This window comes from Notechis scutatus, chromosome 2, assembly GCF_049901735.1.
Source record: "Notechis scutatus isolate UNSWTSFEM ecotype Mainland chromosome 2, rNotScu1.2, whole genome shotgun sequence".
Classification (NCBI taxonomy): domain Eukaryota; kingdom Metazoa; phylum Chordata; class Lepidosauria; order Squamata; family Elapidae; genus Notechis; species Notechis scutatus.
Window position 1 is genome coordinate 128,471,751 of NC_142010.1, and position 23,874 is coordinate 128,495,624.

A 23,874-nucleotide genomic window follows, 5' to 3' on the forward strand; every position below is an offset into this window, starting at 1 on the left:
ATATTGCTCAAACTAATAACTTTCTATCAGAGACAGCATCCTGGCTGGTAGGCTTGTGTCCATTTTACTTTAACTCTATTACTCTGCTTTCAAAAAGCAGATCGAGGAAGCAATTCCAGTCTTCTGGTGGTGACATGCTGAGTCATGCTCCCTTCCTTGTCTCTTTTTTTGCCAAAGCGTTGATATCGATTAGTGTCTGGCTGGCTTGGTTGTTTCAGATCAGAAAGAGGGCTTTTTCTGACATCCCTTCATTTGCAGAATAAATAGGGAAAGGTGAACCCTGGCTTGCAGAGGGCGTCATGATCTCTTCCTAGGAACCAAATAATAAATAAAAATAAATAAATAAAATAAATAAATAAAAATAAATAAATAAAAAATAAATAATGTCACAGCCAAGAGTACAAAATGTGTGGGGTGCTGGTATAAAATGTGTGGGGTGCTGGAGTGGGAACCAACCTTCGGCTCCAGTTCAGTTCCCAGCCCTGATTTAGATGCAGTGACAGATCACTGACACTATTTTTATATTTCTAAACAGGAAGCTTATTCTCCATGTTCAATCCCGAGATATCGTTATGCGGGGAAAGGCAGTTGCAATTTATCCACATGCCCGTGTGCTTTTATTTTTCAGTGGGGAAACGCAATTCAGCCCAGCAGTTGCTGTTTCAGAAATGGCCATGGCTCACTTGTCTTGTACTTCATTATTTATTTATCTATTGGTTAAATTTATTTGCCGCCTGTACTGTTGTGGAGCTCCTCTAGGCAGCTTACAACAATTAAAAAAAGGAAGAAATGAAAGGAATGTAATCAGAACAAAGTTAAAATACTTGAATAATAAAATAAACAATGGAAAAGAACAGGGGAATACATCAATACGATAAGATGAAGATCAGAGAGCAAGGTGTGGAGGTGGGGTCTTCATGTGACAGTCGCTGCCCGGTGGGATGGAGGCATTCTTGCTTCCCCCTGCCTTAGCAGAAAAGCCCAAATGTAGTGACCTTACTAAGAGATTTGGAAGACAGTGGATGTTTGCTGCAGTGATGACTGGGGACTTTTGAAGAGTTTCAGTGCATTTTTTTTTTTTTTTAAAGGCTCGAACCTCCCTGTCATATACTAAAACTGCCTCAGCTGAGGCCCTCACTGCAAGACAAACTGACATGACTGTTGGGATTTACATGAAAAAAAATGGATGCCACTGTGCTGTTGAAAGGACCTCAGGGGAATTAAGCTATTATTATTAATAACTAACAGCCAATAAACAAATAAAGAGTTACAAAGTTCATCAACATAGCCAACAGATCATGGGGTTTTTTTTGAAAAAGCACAGATTTACATAATTTGAGCTACCAAATAAGTTTTTGGATCCTGAGTCATGGTTGTAGTCTGGGTGTTAAAAGTCTGCGTATCTTAAATTGTCAAGTTTGAGAAACACTCTTTAGAAGGCTCTGAAGCCTTCCCTCCCCACCCCCTGAAATATTTCTATGAAATGTAAAATCACCAGAATGTTCATTATTAGTACAATTTTAGCAATATATTCACTACAACCATAGAGTTAATTTGGACATTCTCAGGAAAATAGTGATTGCAGGCTAAAATATGGTCTTATGTAATTAGTTTCCTGCCTAAGGAGGGGGTTGGACTAGAAGGTACCTCCAAGGCCCCTTCCAACTCTGTTATTCTGTAATCTTGCTTTTTGTTTCAGTTACTGTATGTAAATATGTATTTTGATTCCAGATTTATATTTAGAAGGTTAACCAAAGCATCTAATATAGAGAAGGAATAAGAGAAGCAGGCAGCAGGACTGACCTGGCTGTGGCCCATCCTAAAATCAAAGTTAAGTTAGATGCAGTTCGTATGTGGATGAGGATGACCAGTAAATCCCAGGACTGTTCGTTAGCTTAGAAAATAAACGTTGGCAGAGTGAAATGTATGTTTTTAGACCTTTGTTTTTTATTTTTATTGTACGTTTTCCATTGTTACACATTATACATTGTACATCACGTTGTACAGTTTTCTTGATTGTATACAGGATTTCTATATTTACATCTTTGTGAAGATGTAGGTACTTTGTAATGGCTATCTTTCATTGTTTTCATGAGTTTAGTATAATCCAATTAATTAAATAATTCTGTTTATTTATATATCATCAACAATTCAATGAATACATAGGTTCCTTCTGTACCTTGAAAGGATAAAAAGATAGTAAGACCAGGGAATTTCATTTGATTCTCAACTGGATATTACACTGTTAAATGCCTCAGGATGTGTCTGGCTTCAAATGTTCCCTTCAGATTGCAGAGAAAGTTGAAACATAATCAGTGCTGCCAGATCTATGAATTGTGTTGCTCCTCTTTTAATTTTTTCTTTTTAATTCCATAATTGACCTGGGTCCATGATGTTTTCTTACAAGTACCAAAGAAGATTATGGCTCAGCCATTTATGCATGCAGATGGAAGTGATGCTCATAATGACTTGCTTCCTGGTTAGTAACGCTGAAAACAGAGGAAACTGAGCCTTCATAAAGTAAGTGTTTGGGATAAAAGTATAAAGAAAAAAGGTTGGAAAATATTGTCCTTAAATAAAAATGCACATTTTTTCCCAGGCCTTATTAAATCTTTGACTGGCGTGCCAGAAAACACAGTTGAAAAACTAGAAAGGCCCAAGATTAAAAATTAAGTGGGGCCAAAAGAAAAGTTAATCCTGATTTAATTAACACTAAACATAACGCATTAACATAAAATTAATTAAATGCAATATGATCGTTCTTTGTGTATCTATTGATTTCCCTCTTCTATTCTGATAAATATTTCAGTGGCAACCTATAGAAGAGGAAGGGGGCTTTGTGGGCCATATGTAGCTCTGGGGCCTTCAATTGCATCCCTCTTCCTTAAATAAGTATCCTCTGAATGATCACGGCAAACTGCAGAATCTTTTTTCGTTTTGGCAAAATCAACAAGGGAGGCTTTAAGATAAGTGGATCTCTAGAGAAAAAGCTTGACATTGCAAATGATCCACAATAACTCAATAGCTCAGTCTATTTACATTTAGTAAATAGCCTTCACAATTACAAGCTTACAGAATATATTAAGGAGTGGGGTATCTTTTGGGACTTATATGTTATGGGGTGGGGAGGGGGCCAGAAATCTCTTTGAGAACAAAAATGTGTGACCTATCAAAAAAATGTTTCCCGTTTCACCTCCTCCCGCAAATTGTGCTAGATTTAGCAACTTCTTGTGCATCAGAAGTAGAATGCCAAAAGTTGGCGTGGACCTTTTTGTGTGAGCCAGCATCATTTTGTTCCAGTATCTTCAATTAAAAAGCAACTGTAATTGTTTTTTAAACTATACATTATGAAATGAAGAAAACCTGTGCAGAGTTTCCTTATACAGAAAATTGTGGAACTTGATCTCCTTCAACTGTTATTAATATTATTTGTATGTATTGTTATGTTTCTCCCCCACCCCACCCCCAAACTCTGGCTTTATACCTGTAAAAACAACCCAGTTAGATAAATTTGCCTGAGAAATAGAGACCGCCCAAAATTACTCTCTGTGCTCCCATGGCTAAGCATAGACTTGGAACTAACTTTTGTTTCCAGTATATGAAGTGTTCACATGGATAGACTTTTTTCCACCTGCGGCTGGCAACATTATTGCTTTTTGCTGTGTTCTCATGGCTTGCCTATTCCAGCTTTAATTTGTTGCCAGATTTTTTTGGGTGGGTGGGCTTCAAGTCAGTTTTGTCTCCTGGTGGCTGCTTAGTCTATGCCCTGCAGGTTTTTTGGCAAGGACTTTTGGAAGTGGTTTGCAATTGCCAGCCTCCTGGGGCTGAGAGAAAGAAGCTGGTCCAAATACACCCAGCCGGCTTTCTTGCCTAAGACTGGAGTAGAACTCACTGTCTCCCAGTTTCAACTATTACAAAGTCTGCACTACTATTACTGTTAATCTTCTCATCACTCCTTATCACCCATCCCCTCCCACTTGTGACTGTATGACTGTAACCTTGCTGCTTGTATCCTTACGATTTATATTGACTGTTTCCTAGTATGATTTGATTGCTTATTGTACCCTATGACTATTATTAAGTGTTGTTTTGACTCTTGACTCTTGACGAATGTATCTTTTCTTTTATGTATACAGAGAGTATTTGCACCAAGACAAATTCCTTGTGTGTCCAATCATACTTGGCCAATACAGAATTCTGTTCTATTCTATTCTATTCTATTCTATTCTATTCTATTCTATTCTATTCTATTCTATTCTATTCTATTCTATTCTATTCTATTCTATTCTAGCCTGGTGCCTTAACCACTACACCAAAACGGATTCTCTTGTCCCCAGATGTGCATGTGTTGAAAAAGTATATTTACCCTGATTCCCTGCCTCCAATAAATGCTCTATAAATCTGTTTGGGCTTTCTTTTCTATAACTTTTGGAAGTAAAGGGACTGCCCATCACACTTGTATATGAGATGGTTGGGTAAACTACCACTGGATTCACTTTTGTAGAGATTCCAAAATGAAGGATGTTATATACAGCAGCTGAAGGTGACCTCTCTTGGGATAATGAGGTTTAATATCACTAGAATGGATGATTTATTATTTCAGCAGAGTGATGACCTACTGATGAAGACGTTCACTTCCCATTCGGAAGGTTAAGAGTTCAATCTTAGTAGCGGCAGATATTTCCTCGGGCACCAAGAAATAATAACTGCTGCAAATTCTGTGTGGCATCAGGAAGGGCATCCAGCCAGTAAACGCTCAGCTCCATCCAGTCACCCTGACTCTATCCTGAATGAAGGGAGTATAGGGTGATTGAAAGGGATGATTAAGCAACTCAAATGTGGTGAAGATAGTTGTTACTCCTTCCTCCTCCTATTTTCCTCACAACAACAACAATCCTGTGAAGTGAGTTGGGCTGAAAAAGCGGGACTGGCCCAAAGTCACCCAGACAGCTTTAATGACCAAGGTAAAACTAGAACTCACAGTTTCCTGGTTTCTAGCAGGGTGGGATATGACAGAGTTAACTACCAGTTTGGGATTTACGAGCTTCCCTGCCTGCTGTGAGCCGCGCGCCTGTTAATCGTCATTAGCACGCTGCGTGCGGAGAAGCAGCCTTTGAAACAGCCCACATTTCTTGTTTTTTTAACTGCAGCTGTGCCTTGTTCGGCAGCTGAAGTTGAAAAATCAGGAAATAAAGATCAGGTAAGAGCCCGGGTGGGCAGGTGGGGAAAAACATCAGCAGACATAGAACCGGTTCTGTGTCTGCTGCTCTTCAGAGCTACCGGTTCTACAGAGGTGGACAAAACCCACCCCTGGTTTCTAGGCTAGTACCTTAACTACAACACCAAAGTTGCTATCTTACAAAAGAGAATGGTATGATGATCTATAGATTCCTAACCCCTTGCCCCTTTACTGGACTATTGTTTTCAAAGAACAATTATAACTTTATAAGAGAAAACAAGTTCATGTCCTATCACAATTTTAGTACTCAGATTGAGGACCATCTGGGAATACCAGGGCTGTTGACTAGAGAAGAAATTTGAAATAATCCTAGAAGAACCATGGCAAACTACTTTGTGACATCCCCTGCAGTCACCAGGAACTGAGGTCAGTTCTAAATCAGCTTTATTTTATATCGTGTACATTATATCGTGTACAGGGCATTTAGCTCAGTTTGAAGGTCAAACTAGATAAGGTGCCATTCTCTCAGTTAACAATTATGCAAATAACTATTGATAAGTTAATAGCAGGTGTGGGAATCCAGTCCAGGGTGAATACTGACAAAGTAGTTGAGAGGTTGTGGCAGAAGAAGATGAAAAGAGAGGCAGGGTCATTTTTATGGGCCATCTTAAAGATTAGCCTCCTTTCTGGCTTTTTGTATAACTGCTACAATTTAGGTTTAAGCATTGCTATTTGAACTTGCTGGCTCCCCCTTCTCTCCTCATTTCTTTTTTTCTTTTAGATTTATATACTTTAGTAAGCACTGGGTTTTCCCATCTGTTTTATATATATGCAAGCTACCCTTGGAACCTTTTTGACTTGACCTATAAATAAGGCAAAGCTTTAAACAAACAAACGGCCTATAAAAAGAAAGAAATCCTGTTGTGTCTCAATAGTCCAAGTCTGAATTGGATTCTGGCTTATAACTCCTATTTGCAGGGAAAGAAATGTGTCAATTGATACCAATGGGAGCTTTGTTTCCAAGGCCAATAACAGGTGTAGGACATATTCTCTCATTCTCATTCTCATATTCTCTCTCTCTCTCTCTCCCTCCCTCCCTTTCTCTCCCTCTCTCTTTCACATAAACACACACACACACACACACACACACACACACACAACGCACATCAAGACCACAAGAAGACTAAAGAGGCTAAAGCCTCTGTCTCGTCTATCAGGGATTCCTCTGTTTAAAAAGCCATCCAACCAGATGAGGATGTGAGTAACTTTCTCGCATGGAATTGCCCCTGGATTTCATAAAGAATGGCTTTGTAACTGGAGATGTTTACCTTGTTTTTCATTATGGCTGTGAGATAACATCTCCCTGCCCTTTTCTCCTGCTCCTCATTCTTCTCACTTTCAAGGATGCGGTTGTTGTGGCAGTGATGCCAGCTAGGGGTTGTTGTTTTTTCCCTTTCTTTCTTTAAACCAAAATAGATGTAGTGTTAAAATTTTTGGCCCAAGAAAGCAGCCTTTATTCAAAAATAACCTTGTGGGCCTAGTCTGAAGATATACAGTTTTGTTTCCTCCTGCCAAGTTTCCCTGTGAAAGAAGCCAAACCTGCTGATGCAGGGCAGAAGTTTGATCCAGGTGGAGAGTCATGCCAAATGGGAATTGGGCTGAGGGACAGAAAAGGTGACTCGCTACGTCATTATCTCCAAGAAATCTTTCCTTTCCTTTCCTTTCCTTTTCCTTTCCTTTCCTTTCCTTTTCCTTTCCTTTCCTTTTCCTTTCCTTTCCTTTCCTTTCCCTTTCCTTTCCCTTTCCTTTCCTTTCCTTTTCCTTTCCTTTCCTTTCCTTTCCTTTCATCTCTCCCTCCCTCCCTCCCTCCTTCTTTATCTACCATTAGTAACAGGAAGTTGCTTTTCAAATCCTTGATTTTTTTAAAAATAGATTCATTAGAAAATGTGTTATATTTGCAATTAAAAAAAAGTGTTCTCTCCCCACCCTTCTAGAATTCAGGCCACATTTATTAAACAATAAAGGTTTCCCCCCCTCTGTGTAATAAATCCCCATGGCAGGCAAAATTGCACAGTGTCGGGCATCACTATATATGATAATTCACTGATCACAATCCCAGGAAAGAAGATTTATTGCTCTGTTTTAATTGTGTGGAATACATGTGTATGTGTGACATTACCCTAAAAGATAGGCTTGAAAGAATGTAAATGTAAAAATATCACAAGCAAAAAATCCATTACTGGGATAACAACACAAAACTGTCCCCTGGTTATTTTATAACCCTTGTTTATGTAGAAGATTTCTTGTGTCTTTCAAAGTGACTTTCATACATAAATCATTCTTTGTAATAATGGGGGAACAATGGTAACCTTTTTCTAATGTAAAAATAAAGCTGTTTTGTTTTGATATCTCTAGGTGAAGGAATTCAGAAAAAAGAAATCCATAACTAAGAGGTCTATAAAGCCATCACCATTTTTCCTCATCTCTGATGAATTGGAAAATTTATATGTACTATCAGTGTGATTCTAAAGCTCAATCTGTTAAAAAGGTGGAATGTGTTATTTATTTTTAAATTGTTGTTTGTTAGATTTATAGTACCCATTTTGCAGAAAGTGACTCTGGACAACGAGTACTGTAGTTTTTGTAGAAGCATCAAAACAAGGAATTAGAAAATGAAATACAATAAATGTTTGGAATAGAATCTTCTTTCAAGATATTTCATTCTACTCAGGGTCTTCCCTTGTTCTGGACCAATGACCGGGGTAAGAGGTTTTTAGGATCTTATGGAAGGACAGAAAGGATGGGACCATCTGAACCTCAGGGGAATGTTGTTTCTCTCTGAAATAGCAAACATTTCAAATAAATATTTAATGCATGAAATGCTAAGAGGAGGGACAGTTCTCTTCCAGAAATGGTATAACCAATGGAGAGAGATGGGGAGAGTTGCAGTCTAACTATATTCCTTTGTTTTGTTTTGCTTTGCTTATTTATGAAATTTATATGCTACTGTAATCCATAATTGATTGCATTGCAATATGATAATATGACAAAAGTAAGCATACAAAAATAACGAAAATAATTATAGGGAACGTGCTAACAGAATAATCAAAACCTCAAACACTTGCTATAGAATGGCCACAACCATTCCCTATTCTTTGTAATGGCTAGATCTTGAGAGCTTTCTGGCATGTTAACAGGGAGATAGGTAATTTAATCTTGGGGAGGAAGATATTGTTCACGAGAAAGGGGGCTGTGCAGATGACATTCTTTTAGAAAAGGACTCAAAGACAGCCCAGTCTTCCAAATGGTATTAGATGGGCAAACCAATAGAACAAGGTGATCCCAAGATGTGTCGGCCTTTATAGGTGGCAGCCAACATCTTTTGATTACAGATATGGAGGACCACAGATTTCTCATTCCTGATTACGACAATGAGGCAGAGGTTGGTCTGAAGCAGAAAAGCATTACGTTTTGGGAAATCAATTATCTCCTATATTTTTTTTTTTTTTTGCAAGGCATGTTTTACTTCCTTTTTATACAATGCGGCCTTCCTGCATTTTGTACTTTCTTTCTCCCCTGACCCACCCCTTCCAAGGAAATCATTGTGTGCAGCATCATAGCTTTTTACCATGAGCAAAGATTAAGTCTTCCCTCCATATGGTTTCTATGAAAGAAGGCCAGTGATTTAGATGTCAGGTTTCTGGCCCATTAATATAGCACAGTCTTGTGATATATAATCTTGAACTGACAAATGACCAATAAAAAGAAGTTCTCAGCTATCAGTTCCAGATAGCAGTGGAGAGAAAGCATTTATGTTGAATTTATGATTCAGACATGTGACTGGTAGCTATGCCAGTTAACCCCAACTGAAAAACTGGCTCTGTGTACCTACAATATATCTGGTGCTTGGAAATGGGAAGAAATTACTTAGCCTTCCCAAAATGTGCATTGCGAAACTTTCTCTGGGATTGTAACCAAAGTGAAAGAATAAAATATTTGAAATTACAATATTGGCATTTTTTTGCAAACAACTGGAGGAGTATCCAAATAACTTCAGATTTCTTTATTTATTACTCAGTCCCGGTGACTCAAGGCAGCGTACAAGAAATAAACACACAAGATAAAAGAAAGAAATATAATAATTAAAAAATAATAATAATAACCCCCCCAGCCCCCAGCCCAGTGACAACACACACTCATAACAGCCATTTAATGGGCTCCATCCTGCTCTGGGTTCCTCAAACCCTTTGGCAGGGCCTTCTGAAAGATGCATTGTTATATTCTCTGCTGGTTGGCAGGTCTATTTTGACCCAGCAGTGACCTCTTAAGACAGTGCACAATCCCCAGTGTCATTTTTATAGGGCCAGTTGTTATGACATGAGCAGCAGTGCTTTCTGTAATATAGTTGGAATGCTTAGGTTGCTGCATTATAACAATCCAGGTTGTTGATCACCATTTTATTTTCAATCCAAATAGGTTCATAACTGCTGGATCTGATAAAAAAGTCAACTGCTGCTGAGATTACTTGCCCCGCCAGTGACCCAATTCGATCGATTAGCATTCTCCAAGTTGCAAATCTGCTTGGTTTGAAAGTGCAATCCCATTTACAGCAGGTTGAGCGCCATTTATCTAGGCAGATGAACCACCTAGTCACAGAGAATTCACTTTATCTGGAGGGAATATTATTTAGTGCTCCTCATTCATGCTGCCCACAAAGCAAAGGAAAGACGTTCTGTGGCCTCTGTCTGTTTTAGCCATAGTTATTAAAAGCCAGGCAAAATGGCAAATTCCAATTTAAACCATCAAGTTGTAAATATAGTACTGTATTGTCTCTGCAGCACTACATATTTAAATTTTTTCATAGTTGTCTATAACAGTGGTCCCCAACCTTTGCAGCTTGGTGGCCCAATGGGTGGGGTGGAGAGGAGCTGGACCGCATGAGTAGCCAGTTGGTGCACTTATGTGCATGCGCGCAGCTCAACTTACACAAGTGGTGGGCTGGCACATGCTTGCGCAGCTCAATTTGCACAAGTTGAGCTCAGCACATGTGTGCATGCACACTGGCCCACTGCTTACATGGCCCAGTTGCAAATAGGCCATGGCCCAGAAGTGGGCCACAGCCCAAGGGTTGCGAACCTCGGGTATATAGCATCCACCTGTCCAAAATATTTTTTCTCTCTGCTAGATAATATGACCAGTTGCCATATTGGCAGAGGGCAACAGGTTGGAGAAGGCTTATTGCCATGATTGCAGGAGATATTTAGATGTGAGATTCTATACTTATATTTTTTTCTGTTAATTCCTGATCTATTTCCTTGTATTCAGATAATCTCCTTGTATGAACTATTATAGGTAGTCCTCGACTTACAACCATTTGTTTAGTGACTGCTCAAGGTTACAACGGCATCGAGAAAAAGTGACTTATGATCTTTTTCACACCTACAACCATTGCAGCCTCCCCGTGGTCACGTGATCAAAATTCAGATGCTTGGCAACTGGTTCATATTGATGATGGTTGCAGTGTCCCAGGGTCATGTGATCATCTTTTGTGACCTTCTGACAAGCAGAGTCAATGGGGGTTCTCTGGCTTCCATGCCACTAACTTAATAACAGCAGTGATTCACTTAATAACTATGGCAAAAATGGTCATAAAATGGAACAAAACTCACTTAACATCTGTCTTGTTTAGCAATAAGAAAGTTTGGGCTCAACTGTGTTTGTAAGTCAAGGACTACCTGTATAACATTTTTATTTTGAGTGCCTATTTGCATCTATGTGTGTGCATATACAAACACAGACAAATATACACATTTGAGAAGAGATAGGAAAGGAAATCCTGGTTCTGTTTAGCAGCATGATGTCACATAGTTCCTCCTCTCTTAAACTGTAAGGTAACATTTATTTATTAATTTTTCTAAGATGGGTTTGGAAAATTAGTCCTGTCCTTCAGATGCAGTCGAATATGAACATGCTGTATCCTTGTAAGGTTATCTTAATCAGGTCTCCACGCCATGGAGTGAGTGAGTGAGTGAGACCCTCACTCTGAATTACCCTCAGCCATATTAATGTTAAAAGTAGTACTTTCCCTCTTATTATGGCACTTTGGAATGAAGGGGGTTCTTCAAGGTGTGTAAAATCTATTTTAGAAGCTAACTATATTGATATCTATGACCATAATTTTTCTAACACACACACACACACATAAATGAGATGGATGAAAAATAGAAATTGAGTAAATAAATCAAAATAACTAGTAGTATCACCATCATGCCAGGCATAGGAAAAAGTATTGCTTCTTTGCACGTTGGTTGTATGGTACATGTAAGAAAGTGAAGTTTATGTCTCCAATTTAAAAAAAAAAAGCATGCACATGTGTTGACTTAGAAGACAGGTGGACAGTGGACACAGGGAATTAACTGACAGATTCCAAATACAGTAGTTTTCATTTAACAATCACAATTCACCTGCTTAGGTGAAGCATTTGCTAAATAAAAGAGCAACACTGCTTACAAACTTACTCCAACTTTCCTTCGTTTTACAGACCTGAAAAGATTGTAAGTGTGAGGATTGGTTGCAAAGTTCCTTTTTCATCACCATCATAACTGTGAACAACAGTCACTGTGCAAAGCAGTCATTAAATGGGGATTTCCTATGACTTATAGCAGATCATAAAAGATATCTGAATCTTAATTTTCAAATAATATAAAGGTAGAATCTCTCAAGTCCTTTGCTTTCTGATGGCTTCATAGACGTTTTGGCAAAAATAAGGAAACAATTTACAAGAGAGAAGTGGAGAGAAGTATCCATGCTGGCCTGCAGGTCTGGGATTTTCTGGTGGACCTCCCATCCAAAAAAGAACAAGACCTGACTCTGTTTATCTTTTTTTTTTTTAATAAGGTAAGTTCAGTCCAAAAGCTTCTCTTCTTACATAAATCTGATAAAGGTACTCTTGCAAGAAATTAGGGGTGGTTTTGGTGCACACACTGTAGAGAACACAATTCCTGAATGAACTCACAGTCAGAAAGATCCTGTCCATCAGGAGCCACAGACCAAGACTCATCCTGAATAACACCATAAGCACCTCAAATGCATGCGCCTAGTCACAGTCCATCTCCACCCAAATGTTTTCGATAATTGTCAGAATATCCTTCACAGTGGCCCTGTAGGCTGGGTCATCTTAAACAGAGTCATCAGATGTCTATTGGCGGGCAGGATAAGAATGGAGAAACACTGACTTTCACTGCCTTTATTGCCAAGAAATAATCCAGAATATGACCTCTTGCTCCAGTATGACAAGATCAACTCTTCTTTTTCCTCCAGCTGTACTCCAGGCATCCCTTCTGGCATTTATTTATTTAATCAGTTTGCATAGCCACCCATCTCAATAAGTGACTCTGGTCAGAGAATAATATTAAAATAAACTTTAAAACAACTGCAATCGCAAATCCAAAAAAAATAAAATAAAATATACAGTTTCCCAGAGCTACTCAACAAACCAAGGTGTCCCCTGGGATCAACAGGCTGGAAGAAGGTATATAGGGGAATGTAGCCCAAGATTCCTGCCCCTTTCAGGCTGTGGTTAAAATGAGTGAAGATAAATATATGTGTCCCAGGATGATGTTGCAGGATCCAATCTGAGTTGGTTCTTGGGACCAGAGGTTTAGTCTTCCAAGCTTTTGGACTCGTGCTGGGACCCATCCTCAGGAAATCTCTCTCTTCAAAATGTCATTTTGGAGGCTAGGTTCCAGCATGAATCCAAAAGCTTGGTCCTGGTGACCGACTCAGATTGGATCCTGTGATTAAAACCTTGGTTGAACTGATTTCCCTTCTCCCCAAGATCCCAAAGGAAAACCGCAAACTCTTTTTGGAATCCCACTGGATCCAAGGGCAAGTCAATTGAATAAATCCTGTCTCCCCACTGGTGTCTGTGGTGTAAGTTGTGCCAGCAAGCTAGAGGGCAATCAAAGAGTGAGGTATCCATAGCAATGGATTGAAGGTAATCTTCTCCAACACTAAATCACTTCCCAGCTCTTCCAAAGCAAAATCGGGTTCTGAAAAAAAACCACACAGCTTTATTTCAAAGCTATTTAGAAAGAGGCACAGAATCAATACAAAGTTTTGGATCTGGCTGGCTGTTGTTTTGGAAGGAAGCTAGCTGACTGCAGTGACTGGGAATAGTAGTAATAGAGGCAAGATAGACATTGTCAATAGGGACAGCAGACTTCATGCCAATGTAGCATAGACAGATTGCCATTCAACGCAGCGCTGGGAATAGCCCCTATTAAATTTGCTATCATCCTCACAGAAAATCAGAAAGCATAACCCTCTGAATTAATTTGGTTTATTTTCATTTTTAAAAGAAAAATCAAAAAGATCTTTCTAAAAATGAAGACTAACTGCATCCTCTGCCGATGATTACTTCCATGTGTATTCGAATGAAATTCTTTGTCAGGTTGTTTATGTCCTACTTGATTCTGTGTGTGAGAACTGATTTTCTTTCTCCTCATTGTCTTTACCTGCTTCTTCCACGTCTTCATTTTCATTTCTGGAACTCTTGCACTCCTCACTCAGTAGCTGGTTATCATACAATCCTTGCCCCATCTCTTATTTCCCAATGAAAAATGGAATGCAGCAAAATTGACTTCGTCCTCTCGTCCCCTTCTCCCTACCTGAATTTCTCTCCCTGCCTTCTCCTCCCGCTGTCCCCCAGCACACCCACCCCCAATCATTACTCCCATGGGTTTATAACTATGGGTAATCACAGTCTCCCTTGGGTGGAAGCTGCCAATTATGGTTGTTAGACCCATAGCTGCAGAAGACATCTGTCTTGAATGAACTCTGCATAGACCTTGCCTTGGAAAGCAAGTACCCATTTGTGTCCCTTATGTCAAGGACAACAAAGAATATATGATTTAGGGACAATTACATTTTTCATTGGCAAGCAATGATAATATTTCCTTAGGTATCCTGTACCCAGCTTGCAGCTCGCACTGGCAACAGAATCAGTGCACACAGTCAATTCTGGAAGAGGAAAAATGGTACAATTATACCATCTACAATAATACACTTCTTTTTGCTATTCCCAGAGTTGTGTTTGACCTGAGTATGATGGTAATTTATGGAGAGGAGAAGGAAATATTTGCACTTTTGTAACTGGGGATGTTTAATATTTAAACATACATTGTAAAGGCAAAGTCTGTCCTTCGCTTCTTGGTCTAATTTTTTTTTTTTATTCTCCCTGGACTCCAGTAGTTTAATTCACTAGAATATTATTATAAAATGTTGCATACATTATTCAGCATCTGTGGTTAGGCTTGTGGATGGTTTAGCTCTCAGGGTCTGAGTTGTGCAGAAACTATTCCCATGCTTCAGTTCTTCTGTGACTGGAGTGTTCCACTTCTTGATGTAATAGTTCTTTACAGTTAAAAATTAGGCATTTATTCATGATTTAAAATCCTAGCATTTTTTGTAGGTCATGCTTTCAGTGTTACAACTCTACACAGCTTATGAAGTTGTAATACATATTTCGAATAGATGATGGTGGTGGTTTATCATACCAGATATATCCAAAAGAAACATGATCTGGAATTTAAGATTGCAAAAACTAAAAAAAGAGAAAAATCTGGTGTATTGCCTAGGAATTGCAATTCCCATTGAAATCAAACTTAGATCATTTTTTTTTCTTCAACAGATACATGCCTCTGACATATTTGTATCTGAGTGTGCATATAAATAGGGGGCCACACTCCACAAAAGGGCAAGACCAGGGCAAACCAAAGGAATGAGTAGAACGAATGAATGACTATTGATTAAAATAATTGCACCAAGCCTTTTTTCCTCTTTGATTGTGTAAAAGAAAATAGCAGATAACATAACAAAGACGTGCATGCTTTCTCGGTAGTAAATCTCATTAATTTATTTCGGTGGCTTTTTCTCCCATGTAAGAATGCAGATAGGATGCTGCCTAGCAGGATCTATTTCTGAACTGCTGGACCTTAGGATTGATTCCCCTTTTATATATTCAATTGTGGGGTTTGGTGGCAGGGTCTGGCACAATGTCCTGGCCTTGTGGTGACACCCATCACTTGGAAGCGAGTGGTACAGTATGTCTCCACTGCAGAGTCCCCTTGAGGAAATGGATTACAGATAGTTCTTAACTTACAACCATTCGTTCAGCAATTGTTCAAAGTAACAATGGCACCAAATGAAGGGATTTATGACCCATGCCTGAAGTTATAGCTGTCGCAGTGCCCCACCCAGTCATGTGATCAAAATTCAGAAGCTTGGCTGTCCACCTACACCCGTGATGGCAAACCTATGGCACATGTGCCAGAAGTGGCATGCAGAGCCATCTCCGCCAGCATGTGAGCTGTCGCTCCAGAGCAGGTGCACTGCGCAGGCAAGTGTGCTGCCCGCCCACCAGCTGATCGTCGGGTAGCTGCCGCGCATGTGGGGGGGGGCAGGGCACACATGCACAGAAACGTGCGTCGCGTGTGGTAGGTTTGCACGTGCATGTGCAGAGACATGGCATGCATGGGGGGTCGTGCGCACATGCACAGGGGGCTTGGGCTCCCCCGCATGCATTGCCTTATGGTGCTAGCAGGCGTGCACGCGTGCACATGTGTGCGTGCACAGTTTTGGCACGTGAGGATGGAAAGGTTAACCATCGCTGACCTACACTTAGCATTTCAGGGGTGCTTAAACTCCTCCACCCACTTAATTCCCTGCCAACTTTGTTGCTTCTTGCAGGGCAAGGCTTCCTGGCATAGACCTATATAGCAGGGGTCCCCAACCACCGGTCCGCGGACTGGTACCGGTCCGTGGAACAAGTCCTACCGGGCCGCTGGCTTGCTGGGCGCCGCCATCTTGTTTTGATGAAAAAGTGCTTCTGGTGAGCTTTTCCGGGTAGAAAGCTCACCGGAAGCATTTTTCATCAAAACAAGATGGCGGCGCAGAGCTGGTGAGCTTTTCCAGGTAGAAAGCCATTTCTACCCGGAAAAGCTCACCGAAGCGCTGGGCGCCACCATCTTGTTTTGATGAAAAAGTGCTTCCGGTGAGCTCACCGGAAGCACTTTTTCATCAAAACAAGATGGCGGCGTCCAGCTGATGTCGGTACCGGGCCGCGCCATAAAAAAGGTTGGGGATCACTGCTATATAGAATCAATCAGGACTGAGGTCTGGACCAACTAGCATAGTTTTCTATTGTAGATGAGTAGTTTATCCCTCTTGGTTCTCCTTGACCTGACCTTTGATATCATCCACCATAGCATCCTTTGGAATGCTCATGAGAGTTGCTTGGCACCTGGGAAGCTGTCCTAGGGAACACAGGATTGTCCACAGAACAGCTATGTTTGTACAGTGATTTTAAAAAAAAATGTATTGCTCAGCCTTCATCCAGATCAGAGTTATATGAGTTATACTGAGATGCGGTGGCGCAGTGGTTAAAGTGCAGTACTGTAGTACTTCTTCTGCTGACTTCCAAATTTGGCAGTTCGAATCTCACCAGGCTGAAGGTTGACTCAGCCTTCCATCCTTCTGAGGTGGGTAAAATGAGGACCCGGATTGTTGGGGGCGATAGGCTGACTCTGTAAAATTGCCGAGAGAGGGCTATAAAGCACTGTGAAGCGGTATAGAAGTCTAAGGGCTATTGCTAGTGCTATATCCGCTAAAAATAGTAAAACAATATAAGCAAAGAAGCAACAAAAATCAAAACTTGCAGTGGTCAAGATATCCAGCCAACCTTAAAACCAGAGGTGGTATTCAGCAGGTTCTGACCAGTTCTGGAGAATCAGTAGTGGAAATTCTGAGTAGTTCGGAGAACCGGCAAATACCACCTCTGACTGGAGATTTTACACTATCCTACCCCTGCCACGCCCACCAAGCCACGCCCAGAGAACCGGTAATAAAAAATTTTGAATCCCACCATCCCATCAAACCTGATTCAAAGTAGAGGTAGTCCTGACATAGTTACAGCACCTGGGATAGGAATTGCTGTGGCTTAACCTTGGGGATGGGAACAGTTCTTGAGCTCCCCGCCCTCTCTTGCATTCTGAAAAAACAGATATAGAGAATTTTATCACGGTAGACTCTTGTTTTCCACTGGCCTTGCCTCATTTTACCATTGCACAACTACATGACTCTTCCCACTGATGCACGGGGCAAAAAGTGGCAGCCAGCCAGTGCCCCGCCTTCCCTCTCATTCTGCCTTCATGGTAGCAGTTTTTCACGGTAAGGGGAAAAGGCTAAAAGCCCCCAACACTGCAACTGGGTAACGTGAGAATGACTGGCAAAGAACAAGAAAGGGGATTGGAGAATCCTGGGAGCTGGTAGTGAATGGGGTGGGCATTTTTGCTGATGGAAACCCACCCGCTCTGCAGCTCCAGAGACAATGCTACAAAATATTCTTTGCAACATTTCCTCTGGAGCAGGAGCTAGGCCAATAATGAACTGGCTCAATTTCTCAAGCCCATTCCAGCCCCAGCGCCTTAAAACAGGGGTCTCCAACCTTGGCAACTTTAAGACTTGTGGACTTCAACTCCCAGAATTTCTCAGCCAGCTGGCTGAGGAATTCTGGGAGTTGAAGTCCACAAGTCTTAAAGTTGCCAAGGTTGGAGACCCCTGCCTTAAAAACACAGAGAGATTTCTGCTGCATTCTGGTTAGTATAGCCCTTGTGCTGGGAAGGATCCTCTGACAAGATTTTTAAAATGCCTTTGTGCGGAGTCTATCATTGCAAGAAACTTCTGTCTGTATCTTTTCCATTTTTAATGGTGCTTGTGCAGAATTCCTAAATGGATCGTGGCCTTTGGTATCCACCCTGAGTCTCTGCGATGAGATAACCCATAGATCCAAAGGAACCATACTGTGCGTGTGTGTAGGATTTTGTTGTTAACTTAACCTAGCTTGGCTTTCTTATAAGGCGGAAGAGCAATAATCTATACGTAATACTACTTTTAAGGAGAATATATAAATAAGCACTATATGTTAACAAGAGTGCAAAAATTAAATTAAAATATAACACACTCAAAAGATCCAAAGATTTAGCTTCTCCTCCTTTGATATAATTTTGGAACAGTTAACTTTTAAACATCCTAAGAACCCTGGGATGATCTGATGATATCTGACTTGTGATAGAGCACACAAAGTTGGAAAACATATTGATTTCTTCTTTCTCTTTTCATTTAAGTTACTTTTAGAGGCATTAGCAAGTTTCAGGCCAAGAGCACAAACAGAGATCATGAGGTCTAAGAATGAATAAACAAAGCAGTGTTAAAGCTGGCGCAAGAACAGCGCCCTCTCAGTGTTCTTTGCAATATGTGATGTTGGGAGTGGTGCAAAGAACTGGATCATATGTAGTGCATGGGACACCCATTGCTTTTTAGCCAAGAAGCATTTGGAACACAACTAAGCGACAGCTGTAGTCAGGGATGCGAGAGGGATCAATAATTCAAAAATGTCTGGTCTGAGATTCAGGGAAATGATGAGAAAATAAAATTTGAGAACACTGACTAAGTCTTAACAAGGAGAGTTGAATGTAGCACAATCTGCAATCTTTATAAATGTTTGTGGTACACCACTCAGCTATGGGTCTAGGAATTGGCAAAAGATATTGTCCAAGAACTTCGGCGTCTTTCTTCAAAATAGAATTAGCAGAGCTTAATTGAGAGCACAATTTTTGGAGATGATAAGCCTGTAACAATCAGGATGTAGATATACTGTATCTAATATTATATCTTGTTCAAGAGCTGTGATGGCGCAGTGGTTAGAACGCAGTATTGCAGGCTACTTCTGCTGACTGCCAGCTGACTGCAGTTTGGCGGTTCGAATCTCACCAGGCTCAAGGTTGACTCAGCCTTCCATCCTTCTGAGATTGGTAAAGTGAGGATCCAGATTGTTGGGGGCCATATGCTGACTCTGTAAAACCGTTGAGAGAGGGTTGTAAAGCACTGTGAAGCGGTATATACGTCAAAGGGCTATTGTTATTACTATTATATCACAATGTCATTTCTAAATACCATTTCTAACATTAATAACATTTCTAAATTGTGAAATACCCAGGTTAAAATATCATTTTTAAAATTCATTTTTATTGTTTTCTTTTTAATTAATGACAACAAAAAGGAAAAGAGCAAAACACAAAGATAATAGTGATGGAGATGCAAACATTGTCAAAAAGAAGAAACACATAAAAAGTGCTTTAACAAAAAAGTGAAAAATTATGACAAACAAAAAAATGTAGTATAGGTCATTATAACAATAATAATTACAATTCTATATTCAATCCGAATGAAATGTAAGTAATCTACAAGCGTTACACAAAATAAAACACAAAATAGAAGATAATAAAATTATGCTATGTAAAACAATCATAATAGTACAATAAAATTAATTCCATTGTTGATGCAATCCTCAAAGGACCTCCAAAAAGAACCAGATCTTTGGTGGAAGTAGCTCAGCAGCTGGGGTAATCCTGATAGTTGTGTTGGAGATGAAGCTGGAGTGTTTTGATTTGTTTATTCAACCATTCGACAGAGATTTTTTTTTTACAGATATCTTTACTCTTACCATTGAGCTTATATATTTTCTATTATACCACCAAGCTTTTCTGCCTCTCTTCTCACCAACTTCACTCTCCTCCCCACCAGTGTCTTGATGAAGGCTCCCCTGCCCCCAGGAACTAGTCAGGAACTCGATTACATTTCAAGAGTACCAAACTGCAGGAGGCATGCCAGTGATACCAAGTGGGCAAGGGACATTTCTCTCCCTCCCTCCCTCCCTCCCTCCCTCTCCCTCCCTCTCTCTTGCTCTCCCTCTCTCTCTTACACACACACAAACACAAACTTTGGGAATTATTTTAAGACTTTCAGCACAGTGTACTTCACTGGGGAGGATATCAAGAAAAAGGTTTGGGCCCTCTGCAGCTCTAGGCTTATAGGTTGCTTTCTTCGAACTTCTGGAATTGGCTCAATTTATCTGTGATTGTCTGATTTTGTGGTTTTAGTCTCTAGTCATTAGATACTATTCCATGGCAGGAATTTTATCAATAGGGATTAGTATCAAATGATCAGTTTTAGATCTAATTAGAGAAGAATGGAGTATATGCCTCAACCCCCTCAAAAAACCCTAAACCAGCCACCTCTAATTCTGCCTTAGAGGGGCAAAATGTTAAGTGAACAACAGTGTTGAGCATTCAAGCAATCAAGCATTGGACATCCATTCCTTCCTTCCTTTTTACTTGCTGAATTTCGTGGATAGCTAGCAATGCATTTATGACTGGAGACAGACTAACCTCAATAAATTTAGCAAAAATACTAAATGCTGCCCTCTACCAGCATTTATTTCCAGAACATAAAGTCTGAAACATGCCATTGCTTAGGCTTTAGGAAAACTCCAAGAATGAGTGCTGCAGAATTTGGCACATCAGCTGCTCCTTGGGATTCTTGTGATATTTTCTATTTTGACATTTCAATGGTATTATTACAAGGTAGTTCACATACTAGTGATAGAGTGTAATAATGCAAGCTAATTCAATCAAGGGAAAAAATAGGATGCATTAAAAAAAAAGCCAAAATTCCAAAGAGCCCTGCTAAACTCCAGTACTGCTGTTCCTCCAGTTGGAGTATACAGGGAGAATCTCCTTTACTTATTTTCTCAGAATGTCAGTAATTTATTATCATCCTCTCACATATTTTTTTACTTCTCAGTTTAACCTACAGTTCATAGATTTTATGATAGCCTCTCATCCAGGTACTAACCAAGTCAAATGTGCTATGTGTATTTTTCCACTTGAAACATATTTTCATCAGGTCTGGAATGGAGGCCCCCTTTCCGACTCTGAACTTTTTTCAAAAATACAAACAGAGAAGAGCTTCTCAACAACTTGGTCAAAAGCTTTTTAGAAAGCCTATCTCTGACCTTCAACAGTACATAAAATAATTTACAACACCGTAATTAAGCAAAGAGTTCATTTAAAGCTATTAATGCCCCATTAACATCCCACAAGCATTACGTAAAGGAAACAGCTGCTTATTGTTTTGTTTTTTTCTCCTCAGAACACTTTGCCCTTAAAAAGACCAAAAGAATAAAGGACGGCAGCACTGAAACACCAGCAACGATCCACATCCAGGGAAACCAATAAATAGTAAAGCAGTAAGTAGTAAGAGCTATAAAAATGCGAGCTCAGTAACATCTGCCATGCTTACGTACATAAAAGATAACGTGTTCACTTCTGGCAATTACGACTGGATGACAATTGTTTTAATTTTCTAGGTCCGTGAATTTTCTGCCCAATGAAATCATCCTGAGTCATGGTGTCTTCTTGATCTCACCCTGTTATTTCCCTTTGCTCAGCAAAAGAAGCAAAGATGGCTAAGGAGCTGAAAATAATACAGGGAGGGTCAGTCGGAGCTTCCTATTACTCTGCCCGTGCACTCCAGCTGCAGTAATTGAAGCCATTTTCATAAAAGCAAACCAGAGCAGGCTAACAATGCTCTCCAGATCAGAATCAAATGGGCGGCAAAAGGGGCTAGAGAATTCTAGGATTCATCTGGCATGGTGTCCTTTTGAATGCCTAAAGCAGGGGTCCCCAAACTTGGCAACTTTAAGACTTGTGGACTTGCAGTGGTGGGATTCAATTTTTTTTTACTATCGGTCCTGTGGGCGTGGCTTGGTGGGCGTTGCAGGGAAGGATACTGTAAAATCTCCAGTCAGAGGTGGGATTTGCCAGTTCTCCGAACTACTCAAAATTTCTGCTACCGGTTCTCCAGAACTGGTCAGAACCTGCTGAATACCACCTCTGACTTCATCTCCCAGAATTCCTCAGCCAGCTATGCTGAGTGAGGAATTCTGGGAGTTGAAGTCCACAAGTCTTAAAGTTGCCAAGTTTGGAGTCCTCTGGCCTAAAGGAAAAACAAAACAAAACAGGGTGATGGGAAGGGGGTTAGGAGGCAAGTAGACAATACTAACAAGATTAGCATTTCAGTGAAGACAGAAGAGCCATTTCTGAATATTCAAGATTCCAAAAGAAGGGATGTCACAAAAGAGAAGGTCCTATATAACCTGTATGTACAGGTAGTTCTCAACTTACAACAAATATTACAAATGGCCCTGGAATGCTTTTGTTAAAAGGTAATATAAACATACACAATCTATACTGGAGCAATAGCTTTATTGATCTGAGGAAGGTTACAAATATTTTCAGGCTTTCAGGTTTGCAAAACTCCTTTTGATGTATGGATTATGGATTTTTTTTTTTAAATCCAGACAACTCTTGAAAACACACAGAGAGGCTTCACTCAAGTTTGACATGGTAGTGTGAGTCGTGTCCATTCCTCTCTATTAAATCAATATTTTGCTCCCACCAAAGCTGCAGCACTGATGAGAACAGGCCTGTCAGGAGAAACCACAACCACTACGAATGAGACAGTATTAAAACAAAGTCTTTTGCAGGAATGGGTGTTGGGGGCTCAAACAGCTCAGTAACTCAGCTCAAATGAACTCTTAGAAGGTGTGAAAGGAAGGCAAAGCACTATTTGTTCAAGCAGTTATTTAGGGAAAATGTGGTTGCCTCATCTACTTTTTTTTTCCTGCCTTATATACAGACATGAATAATGATCAATTGCCCCCCCGCTACGTCTGGAGGAAAACAGAACTGAATTTTATAACCCTTCCATTTCTTTTCCCCACCCCAGATACTCATTTTCCTGTCTGCTCATCAGGCCACCGAGGAATATGGACAGATGGCTTCATTCAGTGAATATTTGCAAGCAGTTTTCAGCTTGTTTCTTATTTTTAGATACCATGGCAAGGTGAAGAATAATCCCTGATTCATTTTCTCTCCCTCTCTTATATCATTTTATTTTTGCCTTTAATAGATCAACAATGCCTCTTGGAAGGCAGAGCTTCCCAATTTTTAATTAATTAATATAGGTCCCTATTTGAATCTTAAGACAGCAGTCTCCCGCCAACGCATATACTGTGGGCCAATAATGGAATTTATTAAGATTAATAAGCAACAGGGCCTCAAGAAGGGATTTGCAACAGAAACAAAAGCGGAGCCTAATCTCTAAATTAAAAAAAAATCTTAGTGAAGTCCTATTTTATTTATTTAAAATAAATAAATACTAATATACAGCTGCCTACTTTATATATAATAACCCTGGGTAGTGTTTGGCAAAATCTATAAACAGAAAAGGTAAAACAATGCTGCCTAACAACAAAACTACACAAAACCGTCTTCGGTCTGATCTAAGTATGGTATATAAAATCATACATTGCAATGTCCTACCTGTCAATGAATACTTCAGCTTCAACCATAACAACACAAGAGCACACAATAGATACAAACTCAAGGTTAACCGCACCAAACTTGATTGAAGGAAATACGACTTCAGCAGCAGAGTGGTCAATGTCTGGAATACTTTACCTGACTTGTGGTTTCTTCCCCAACCCCCCAAAACTTTAACCTTAGACTGTCTACTATTGACCTCACCACTTTCCTAAGAGGTCTGTAGGGGGCGTGCATAAGCGCACCAACATGCCAACCGTCCCTGTCCTATTGTTTCTTTTATTTTTCTTATATGTACCCATTTCATGTATTCATAATTATGTATATACTTATACCTATTATCTTGTAAGCGATTGACAAATCAAATAAATAAATTAAATAAATAAAACATGCCTCTGTGTCCCCAAAACA

At 39.9% G+C, this 23,874-nt stretch overlaps 1 protein-coding gene and 1 long non-coding RNA gene across 4 annotated transcripts in view; both read left to right on the forward strand.

The window, feature by feature from the left end:
* The window catches only part of COPRS (coordinator of PRMT5 and differentiation stimulator), a 77,852-nt gene extending 54,348 nt beyond the window's left edge, over nucleotides 1–23,504 (forward strand). The window contains exons 4-5 of one of the 2 annotated variants that reach the window (XM_087956183.1): nucleotides 21,230–21,326; nucleotides 22,868–23,504. In XM_087956183.1, the coding sequence (XP_087812309.1) occupies nucleotides 21,230–21,315 (86 nt within the window). In that variant the 3' untranslated portion in view covers nucleotides 21,316–21,326; nucleotides 22,868–23,504. Of the gene's footprint in view, nucleotides 1–11,928; nucleotides 12,084–21,229; nucleotides 21,327–22,867 lie in introns of those variants that run through there. The other variant, XM_087956182.1, reaches the window with a different exon arrangement.
* Nucleotides 4,264–11,901, forward strand: LOC148132239 (uncharacterized). 2 transcript variants are annotated; one of them, XR_015747762.1, is made up of 3 exons: nucleotides 4,264–5,605; nucleotides 7,595–7,727; nucleotides 11,721–11,901. It is a non-coding gene; the product is annotated as an uncharacterized LOC148132239 (long non-coding RNA). The 2 variants fall into 2 exon arrangements; XR_015747761.1 differs by lacking the exon at nucleotides 4,264–5,605 and having other exon boundaries at nucleotides 6,988–7,727.
* Nucleotides 23,505–23,874: the final 370 nt, after the last annotated feature.